The sequence below is a fragment of the Corapipo altera genome, unplaced genomic scaffold (genome assembly GCF_003945725.1).
Source record: "Corapipo altera isolate COAL_440 unplaced genomic scaffold, ASM394572v1 91, whole genome shotgun sequence".
NCBI classification, from domain to species: domain Eukaryota; kingdom Metazoa; phylum Chordata; class Aves; order Passeriformes; family Pipridae; genus Corapipo; species Corapipo altera.
Genome location: NW_020885086.1, coordinates 55,321 through 65,423, shown reverse-complemented (window position 1 = coordinate 65,423; position 10,103 = coordinate 55,321). Strand labels below are relative to the sequence as shown.

The 10,103-nt window shown below is 49.6% G+C and overlaps 2 protein-coding genes across 4 annotated transcripts; one reads left to right on the top strand and one right to left on the bottom strand.

Moving 5' to 3' along the window:
• The first annotated feature begins 1,322 nt into the window (after positions 1–1,322).
• On the top strand, positions 1,323–8,267 carry LOC113960146 (keratin-associated protein 6-2-like). 3 transcript variants are annotated; one of them, XM_027669538.1, is made up of 3 exons: positions 1,323–1,465; positions 6,392–6,493; positions 7,456–8,267. In XM_027669538.1, the coding sequence occupies exon 3, from the start codon at positions 7,477–7,479 to the stop codon at positions 7,846–7,848; it is 372 nt and encodes a 123-aa protein (XP_027525339.1). In that variant the 5' UTR covers positions 1,323–1,465; positions 6,392–6,493; positions 7,456–7,476; the 3' UTR covers positions 7,849–8,267. The 3 variants fall into 3 exon arrangements, with proteins under 3 accessions (XP_027525339.1, XP_027525340.1, XP_027525338.1); XM_027669539.1 differs by lacking the exon at positions 6,392–6,493; XM_027669537.1 differs by lacking the exon at positions 1,323–1,465 and having other exon boundaries at positions 5,816–6,493.
• LOC113960148 (keratin-associated protein 19-2-like) lies at positions 2,888–4,071 on the bottom strand. Its single transcript, XM_027669543.1, has one exon. It carries the CDS (start codon positions 4,000–4,002, stop codon positions 3,730–3,732), a length of 273 nt encoding a protein of 90 aa, XP_027525344.1. The 5' UTR covers positions 4,003–4,071; the 3' UTR covers positions 2,888–3,729.
• Positions 8,268–10,103: the final 1,836 nt, after the last annotated feature.

Below are 10,103 nucleotides of genomic sequence, written 5' to 3'. Positions count from 1 at the left end.
TTTTGGGAACTGTTTATGATGCTCTTTTATTCTTTTTTGCCATAAAAACTACTCATGTGAACTGCCCTGAGGACTGAAGATATCAAGTGTCTTACTAAGCAGATTTAATGTCTTTTTAAGATAGAAGCATTTGCTGATGTCTGTTAGGTTCATTATGGAACCTAATTATCAGGGTTAACAGTAATTAGGGGTTAACAATGTTCATCTAAATATGCTGAATTTTGAAAATCTTGTTTCTCTCATTGCTTCCAGCAAGGCCATTTTTTTTCCTGTATCATGTCCCACTTTCCCTTCTTAAAGATTGCACTTTTTGAGAAATAATTTGAAAAATTAGCCCAGTTTGGGCACTATTCAGGGGCCCAATTTCTCATTTAGGACAGGCTTAGCCTTTAAAAGGGATTCTCAGTCTTGCAGTGAATCTCTGTGCTGGAGGCAGGTCCTGAGGCATCACCTGTGTGGGTTGTTCCCAAGGTGCATTTAAATTTCCCACAGTGCAGTAAATACATCCTGCTGGGACTGGTGCTCAGGAAATTACAGAGGTGGTTTTCTGTTAGTTAAATGAGGCAGCTGCCTCTGTTATGATAATATCTCAGCCAGGAACAAAGTTCCTCTAATCATCCACCTTTTCTTCAGCCTGGGGACACGAAAGAATTCCAGATTTAGTCTCTTCATGAAAGGGGCCTACGAGGAAGTCAGAGAGGAAATGTTCACGGGGAAGTGGATGACAGGACAAGGTGGGGTGGGTTCAGGCTGACAGAGGGGAAATTTAGGTTGGATATTGGGAAGGAATTGTTCCCTGGGAGGGGGGGAGGCCCTGGCACAGGTTGCCCAGAGAAGCTGTGGCTGCCCCATCCCTGGGAGTGTCCAAGGCTGTGTTGGAGCAAACCTGGGATAGTGGAGGGTGACCCAGCCCATGGCAGGGGGGTGGAATGAGTTGGCCTTTGAGGTCCCTTCCAACCGAAACCATTCCATGATTCTATGACATAAACCCAGGAAAATGCTCTTCAGGCACCACTGGAACGTGGGGGGAAACTCAAAGCTTCCTGAGATATTGGGACAGATCCACGGGAAATGAGCATTGGTGCTGTTGGCTGATGCTTGGGGGGCTCTGGAAGTGGTCTGGGCTGGAATTCCACAAAGATATGGGACTCCCTGAACCAGCCTGATGTGCTTGAATGAATGGGTGATAAAGGGCTGCAGCCCCAGTTAAAGGCAGAGCACCCTGTGAGGGCATCTGGGGTGAAAAATTGCTTTTCCTCCCTGTGTGGGCTCCAACATTCCCATAAGCTTGACCTGCAGCAGAGGAGGAGGTCCTGGATGTTCCCTGGATCCCTGGGGGGCTGAGCTTGCTTGGCTGGGAGGCTGCAGGGAGCTGCCTCGGGACACCCCCGGTGCGGAGGGGGAGCCACAACCGTGACATCTTCAAAGCAAAAAGGGGCGTGAGGTGGCACCCAGGTGGCTCCAGGTCAGCGTGGTGGAGAGAGGTGAAGGCAGGTGAAAGGTCTGGGAAGGCTGGGGCTGCCAGGAAATCACCACATCTGGGTTGTGTTCCCCGGGCTCTGGGTGGGGGCTGCTCCTGCTGTCGGAAGCGAATGGGCCGGGGGGGGGCATTGGAGGGGAAGAACCACCATAAATAATGCTGGGTTGGCAAACGTGGACAGGGACTGAGGTTAAACTGGGGCCAGAGGACCCTGGGGCGGGCTGAGAATTCCACTCAAACCTTTGGCTTTACGGGTTCTGTTCCTGTTCTGTTCCTGTGCGTCGCTGCCGAGGCCCTTCCGCAGGTGCCGGTGGGAAAAGCCCTGTGGGCCCCAGGGAGATAAGCTGGATTTATAGTGTTGGGAGACTCTACCATTTCCTAATGTTTTCCCTGGGGAACCCAGCCCATTTTGGTGCTGACAGCAGCCAGCAGAAGGATTACTGAGCATCTCTTAATAGCTCTGCAGTTTCAAAGGGTTGCTCTGGTTTCCTGCGGACGTGCCCTGCTGGCAGCTTTGGGTGGAGGTTCCTGCGCTGACCCTCTTCCTGGGGTGCCCTGATCTGGGTCTGTCTTGCTCAAATTAGGACACCAGGAGGTGGTTTCTGAGGCAGCAGACCAGACCTGTATCTCAGACAGGGAAATGGAGCTGTGGGGGCTCATCCTCTGCTGCCGTCCAGTTCAAGGGCAAAGAATTTAAGGGAGATCAGTGACATGGATGTTGGACTGGAGGAACAGCATTTACTGCTTGGGGACTGTTCTGCTGACTGTCCCTGGTTTTCTGCCCTGTTAAAGTGCTTCTCCAATCTCCTCCCTTAGTTCTTTTCTTGACCCTTTCCTCCCCTTTGCTCTGGAATGTAGAAGTGCTTCTGCAGGAGGCCACCATGGGAAGAGAAGGGGTAGCCATGGGTATCTCCTGAAAGTCAGCCCAGAGGTGGCCCCTCACAGTCACTTCTGCATCAAGATTTGTGACTCCTGGTGATGCCTTTGATGTATAGCTGGGCTTGCAGGGGATCCAAGCAGCCCTGTCTGGGCTCTGCCTGTTGAACCACCTTGTTCTGTGCCAGATTATAATCTTTGGTCTTCTAAATCAAGACTCCTCAGTCTCCTAGGGTGACATGCTAAAGGCTGGCAGGAACTCCCTGAAGAACCTGGCTGTTCAGTTTGCAAAGGAGATGATCCCTCCAGCAGATGGTCGTGGCTTGGTTGCCTTTGGTCTTTTCTCTCAGGTGTCTTTGACCTTGAGTGTCACCTCTCTCCTGCCCTGGCAGACCACGAGACTTCCCCTCAATCTCCTGCTTTTTGAGATCTCTCTTGCTCAAACACAACCCCCAGCTTTGCTCCAGGAGTCTCTGTTTGGGGGTACAGTCAGTCAGCTGATGCCTCTTTTTGGAGAAGAATTTGGGCAAGCCAAAGGTCACAGGATAGTTGAGGCAGAACTTCCTCCTACCTGGGGAAATGAGTCAGGGCAGGAGCAATCCAGGTAGAGATGTGGTGATTGTCTCCAACATCTGGAGTCTAGGCTTCCCTCCTGTTCTATGGCTCTTTGGAGTGGCTGGTGGTCCTTTTTAAGTGTGTGTGAGCCCAGACAAGAGAAGACCAGACACCTGATGCAGCTAAACAGAGTAATTTTAATGAAAATGAGAAACAGTGAGTTACAGAAAGAACAAGTTTGCAGAGATACAAAAGGGTCTTCAGCAAGCAGAGAGTTTCTGATGGTGGGTGATGCTTTTCCTGGTGGGAGTGGTGGAGTTTGACAGCACAGAACAAGTTTCTTGCTCACAGAGTTGCTTGGAAGTCACGTTCACTGTCAGATGAGGCACAGCACGGACATGGAACAGGAGCTTCTCTACTGGATGTCATCTTGGGTGAAGTTAAAGGCTGAGCAAAGTGGTTGCAGGAACTCCTACTACTATGACAATACCAAGGGGTTGTGAATTAAAACTAAAAGGCACTTTACTCACACCCAAAGTCTTGCTCTACTCCCCCAACATGCTCTGAAGGTGCCTCAGCTCTTGCTGCAATTCAAGTTGCCCTTTGGAGCTACAGCTGAAGAAACAGGAGACGTTAGAGAGGGTTACACGTGGAGTGGTTACACATGGAGTGGTTACACGTGGAGTAGTTACGCAGGGAATAGTTTCAGGCAGCCCGGCACCCACGTGTCCCCCTGAACTCAGCCAGGGGGGTGGGCACTGGGCGTTCTCAGCCCCAGAAATCAGCCGTGAGTCCGTGTCCTGGTTACTGTTCCTGCTTCAGAAGAACCTGCCCCCGAAGCGAGAGAAGGGGTATCCATATCCATATCCATACCCCAACCCGGACAGGTCCCCGTACCCGTAATAGCCCCCGTAGCCAAGGAAGCCCCTGTTCCCAAACAGGCTCCCAAAGCCTCTGTAGCTGTAGGGGCTCCCATATCGGAACTGATCCCAGGAGTAGCTGAAGGGCCTCCCAAATCTGAAGCCGGAGAGGTCGTCGTACCCAAACTGGGAGTAGCACCCGTCGTCGCAGAAGTCCGTGTAGAAGGTCATCGTTTGTTGATGTTGGTGAGCCTGGAACACACCCAGAAATGAGGTTTATGGGCTGCTGATGGCAGGAGGAAAGGCTGGAAGGAGATGCAACTCCTTCCCTCCTGTGTTCATCCTCCTAATTATCTCATTTATTTTTCTAATCTCCTGAATCCCAAACAACTTCTCTAATTTGTTCCCCCCTCAGCTTTTGGAAATCGCTGACTGAACATGGAAAAGAAGGTTTTTGCCAACCGAGAACTGAACTTTCCCACTCCGGAATTCAGAGGAATTTTAATAAACTAAAGAAAAATACACAAATATAATCCAGAATTGGAAATCACTTTTGGCTTCAAAATTATGGTAGAAGACTTCAAGTTTTCAGCGCTTTAAAGCCTAAATATTCAATAAGCACAGGAAAGAAGAGCAAAAAAGTTTGAGTGAAGGAATTCCCTGCGATTGCAGGGAATTTTGTGGTTGGAGTTTGCTCCAAAATGACAAGAAATTGCTTACAGAAGGTCCGTACCTGTACACAGACACACATTACATATGTCACATATAAATGGATGTATGTACCATTAACTTTTATAGATATAACAGGTAATGGTACATATGTACCTTTTATAGATATACACCACTACCTTTTATAGATATAAATTTAATTATAAATATATATATTTTTATATATATCCAAGCACACACAGATATTTGGACAAACACAGAGACACGAGAGCAGAGTCGAGATGGACTTACCCGGTTCACCGAGGGGAGCAGTTGAGTGACTGAGAGGAGTGAATACAATTCCAGGCTCGGAGGTCCATATTTATACCCTCCCGAGCTCCAGAGTTATCCAGGATATCTCATCAGACCCTTTGTCCCTCCGGTTGACGTCGGCAGAGTCACCGATTTTCATATTTCCCGAGCTCGGCGTCGCGACACGTGTGTAACCCCTCCAGAATTTCTTTAATCTCGAAACGAGGAGAATCTCTGGGAAAATTGCAGGCAATTCCCTGTGGTTGGAGGGCTGGCAATAATTTGGGGAGACGTTTAGACCATTGCCCGTTGCGCAATCGCCTCGTGGCTGCTCCGTTGGCTTGGCTTTGGCGTCCTGTGGTGCAACAAGTTGGGGACCAAAGGAAGAGGCTCGGCTTTGGTGTGCCGAGGAGGGCTGGAGCTTCCCAGCATCATCCTGACCTCTGCCTGCTTCCCAGTGACCCTGGGGGGCGTCCCTTCGTCCCTTCCCAGCAGCTCTGTTGGATTTTGGTCTCGGGTTCTACAACAGCAACGTCAGAGACATTTTCCAACTACCCCGTGAATGTTCCCAAATATCCCTTCCTACTTTAGAACATTTTTATGGGGGGGGATGTTTTTTGACTTTCATACAACAAAAGCAGCACCTTAATGGGGCTTGGAAACAAGAAGAGACCTTGAAGTGTCTTGGAAGTGACCGTGTTATTAAATCTGGAGTTGTCTTTCGGTGACAAACTATTAATATTTAAATCCTGCAACACTTTGCAAATTGAAAACATTAATGAGTGTTTATGAAGTGCTTTGGTATTCAAAATTCTGAGGAAGCCTCAACATCCTGTTTGCTCATTATTACGCTTATTTTCCATTCAAATTAATGCCAGGAATTAGGTGAAGGTCACACAAGGAGTTCTGCCGTGAACTCCGGTGTTCCTTGAGTTGGATACACGTGGTTGATTCTTTGTGGAAAAAATATGGATGTGATTCTTTGGAAAATAGCATTTAGAGCTCTTTTAGTGCTAATCTTTATAATTTTTTTTATTTCCACATCAAGTTCATACCTGAAATCTCCACATTGTTGTGCTGAGGTCAAGCCCTTTAGTGAATTAAAGTGTTGCAAACAACGCCAGAGTCATATTTATTGTTGAAAACATTCTTTCTGCTCATGCAGCAACATGACTTCAATTCATGAGCATTTTGGAGGAATGGAATTAAGATTTATTTATGGTTCTGGCTGTTTTTCCTCGAGTTGCTGAAGTTTGATATAAAACTCCTACATCTACATTTGCATTTCCTTTACATAAAAAGCCTGTGTTGTGTTGCATCAGTTTCTAGTGAAAAACAAATATCCAATACATGGAAAAGCTTTCCTTTTTTACTGAAAATTTCTCTCTCTCCAATGTCCTTGAGAAGGCAGAAATGACTTTTATATTATACAGAAACAAACTTCAGTTTTCACAACGGAGACAATAAAATGGTATCAGGAATGTAGCTGGCCCAGAAAATTGGCAGATGAAAGGAACCTGTAATACGTGTGCCATATGGGAGGCTGGGAACACACTAATAATCCCAAACAATGAAGAAAATTATATTAATTGAAGATATGACGTGTACAGGCAAATTTGTTTTCCAACCAATAAGGCTCCAAACCTTTTTGAACACTCAGGGCGTCTGAGATAAGCCAGGAGGGCCAGCAGGGAGTATAAAAAGGGCCGGGAGCTCCGGGCTCCTCAGCAGCTCCTCTGCCTTCCTCCTCCCGGTGAACTCGGTAAGTTTTCCCTCCTTCCTTCACAGGGATTGGGAATTTTGCCTGAGTGATTTCTGCTGGGATTGAGGCTGCTCTGAAATTTAAGATTTTTCTGGGATTTTCTCTGAAATTCAAGGTTTGAGCTGCGCTGCAGGAGTTGGTGGGTTCAAGTTTTAAAGCTGGGAGTGAAATGGGTCCTGTTGGTCCCTGAGGCTTCCTGATAAGGGATTATTAGGGCAGCAGAGATAGAAATGGGTTTCCCCACCATGACCCTCTGTGGTTTTTTCCATAAATCTCCTCTTTTAAGTGAGATCTGCAGGTCTGTTTGGCAGGACAGGTGTTCTCAGGTGTGTCAATGCTCTGTAGGTTGTTGTGTGTGCTGTCAGCACTTCCAGATGCAAATTAAAATGGGTGGAAATCACTGAAATGGCACTTGGAGGGATGAACCCAAACATCACTTTGGGCTTGCTTGAAGACTTCCTTGGTGGAGCTGGAAATGCAGAGCTCCATGCAAAGCTGATGTCCTGAAAGAAATTTAGGGTTGTCCACTCCTAACAGATATTCTCTAAGAAAAATCCTGAATCAGCAGCAAGGTTTGAGTCTGTAACAGGTGATTCCATGGTCAGGGTTTTCACCAATCACAGAAAGGGAGAAAACCAAACAGTTTAAAGACAGGTTGGACTTGATGGTCCTTGTGGGTCCCTTCCCACCTGGCAGACCCTGTGACTCTGTGTTCTTGGGGAGGGTCCTGTGCAGGGCTGAGAGCTGGACTCGATGGTCCTGGTGGGTCCCTTCCACCCCACCACATTTGTGGCATTCTGTGGATAAAATCCCAGAAATGGGCTGTAAGGAGGAGCTGAGGTCCTGACATTGCTCCTGCCCTCAGCCTCCCGGGACCCCTGAGGGAGTTTCCGGGCTCTGTCGCTGCCGTTGGGAATATTCACGGGAATATTCACGGCCTCTCCTTCCCTCCCCGCTGCCAGGTTTCCCTCCAGTGCACAAAGATGACCTTCCTCCAGGGCCAGTGTGACGACGATTGCTACTCCCCCTGCGGCTACCGGGGCTACGACTGCGGGAGCCCCTGCGGCCTGCGGGGCTACGGGGGCCTCTACGGCTACCGTGGCCTCTACGGCCTTGGCGACCGCTACGGTTACGGGGGCCTCTACGGCTACGGGGGCCTCTATGGCTACGGGGGCCTCTATGGCTACCGGGGCCTCTACGGCTCCGGGGACTGCTACGGCTACGGTGGCTACCGGGGCTTCTACGGCTCCGGGGACTGCTGTGGATACCCCGGTGTTTACTCGGGCCGCTATGGTTACCCCTACGGCTCCCGCTACAGCCAAAGGTACGGCTACGGGGGCTGCTACAGCTGCTGAACCCTGCCGGGACGGCCCTCGGGGGAAGGTCAGCCCAAGCCTGGCAAACAGGGGTTGATGGAGAACCTCGGCAGCAGAGGGTGTACTGGGCCCCGGGCGCACCGCCCGCCCTCCGCGGCGGCTTCGAGAGCTCTGCGCTGCCCTCGAGGTGCTTGCGATGATCCCTCTTCGTTCTGCTCGGTGTCTGCTGCTGCTCCTGCCACCCAGAGTCTCCCCTTGACCTAGAACTTGCTTCTCCTCGGTGCTCCAGTCCTCGGAAACCGGCTCTGATGTTGTTTGCGACGATGTACAAAGCCTGAGCTCTGACCAGGTGGTGGGCAGGGTGTAAAGGCCTCTTTGGGAATGTGGGCTCTCTGTTCTGTGTCTCTTTATAAAGTACATCTGCCTTTCACTCGTATTAAAAACTTACTCTGCATCAATCCTGCATTTTCCTTGTTTTATTTTCCACTTTGTTTCTGAAATATCTTCAAATCCATAGCAGCAAACAGTGGCAAATTTATTAACTTCATGTGCTTCAGGACTTGCCTGTGGAGGCTTGTCCTCCTCAGGCTGGAAACAGGGACTTTTGGAGCTGCAAGAAACTTGAGCTGTGGCTCTGGATTTGCATGTTCCTACAACTCCAGGCTTTGGCTTGGTGGGAAATAAGTAATTAATCTCCAGATGCTTTGGTGCTGCTGTTGGGCCAGTGTGGTGTGATTAGGACATGAGCCATCACTGCCTGTGACCTGATATTGGACAAGAACTCTGGAACAAGAACACTGAATTTGCCTTGCAGGAATAGGACAATATTCTGCTCACTTGAACAGTTTTCTGTATTCTCTGTGCAGGTCTGGGACTAATTCTTCTATATTTGCAACATTATTATAAAGACCATTACAGCCCTATTGTGCTGAAGTTTAACTCCACCCCAGGTAAAACCAGCACATTTAACCTTAAATCTGGTAATAGTTTAATTAAGTAAATGAAAGGGAGAAACTGGGGCATTTCTTGCATTTCTGGGGGGTAAAAGGGAACAGAAGAGTGTATTTACTGGGACCTCAATGGACTGATTTTCCAGATCCTTCCCCAGCTCTGTTCCCTTTGCTGGACATGTTTCAGCCCCTCGATGTCTTTCTTTCCATGAAGGGCCCAGAACAGGACACAGAACTCGAGGTGCAAATACTTTGCCAGCTCTGGGGACAGAAAGTCCTTTCAGGATGTCACCACTCACCACTTTACATGAATTCACGTGAAACAGGGACAGAGGCAAGAAAACAACTGGATCTCCAGGGTTTTTTTAAATGCAGAAAGACTTTATTGCAGCAAGAAAAGGAGTTGGCACAGATACAGAAAGATTATAGTTTTGGGATGCTGGAAGGAGCTACAGGAGGTGAGTCACTGCACTGGAGAACATTCCTTCTTGTTGGAGCCACGTTGTTCATCCTCCAGGTGCTTGTAAATCCAGATCAAAGGTGAGACAGCTGTGATCCTGCTCCATTACAGTCCTGCAGCACCTTACTGGAAGTAATTATTGAAAATGCAGATGACCCAAAATCTCATATTGCACAGGTCCTTCAGAGCGGCTGCAAGAAGTTCCACAGGAATTGCAGATCGTCCCTCCCGTTGCTGACGGGGCTGTGAGGGCGTTTAAATACAGGAGGCTACCAAGAGAGTTGAGAAAGGCAGGGAGAAGCAGACAGAAGGAGCAAGAAAAGCAGAAATCCCCAGGAGTTTTTAGAGCGAGGCCGAGCTCCTCATCCTTCGTGACCTCGGGTGCCCCGGCAGGGACTCGGTGTGTGTCCGAACGTCCCGTTGGGGCTCAGCCCTTGGCCTGGGGCGGTGCTGGGCCTGGCTAGGGGGGCTGTGGGGGGTTTAGCAGCAGGAGGAGCAGCAGCCGTAGGAGTAGCAGCAGGAGGGGTAGCAGTAGCGGGTGCTGCGGGCACGGTACCCGCAGCAGCTCCCGCAGCCGTAGTTGCGGCGGCAGCAGCGCAGGGTGCGGACGGTGCAGGGGCTGCAGCAGCTGTAGGTGCGGCAGCAGCGAAGGCTCCGGTAGCGGGGGGAGCAGCACAGGGTGTAACAGGGGGAGTAGCAGCAGCAGGACATCCTGGAGGGGTGCAGGGAGGGAGGGAGGAGAACCTGAAACAGAGCAGGGAGGTCGAGGTTAAGCTCGGCTCGCAGTGGGGTCGGTGAGGAGGGTTCGGGTGGAAACATGGAGCAAATCCCTTTGTTTGGGTGTGATTCTCGTTTCACAGGATCACTGAGGTTGGAAAAGACTT

Excerpts from the sequence above, each read along its gene's own strand:
- LOC113960148 (XM_027669543.1), bottom strand. The coding sequence starts at position 4,002 with ATGACCTTCTACACGGACTTCTGCGACGACGGGTGCTACTCCCAGTTT.
- LOC113960146 (XM_027669539.1), top strand. The coding sequence starts at position 7,477 with ATGACCTTCCTCCAGGGCCAGTGTGACGACGATTGCTACTCCCCCTGC.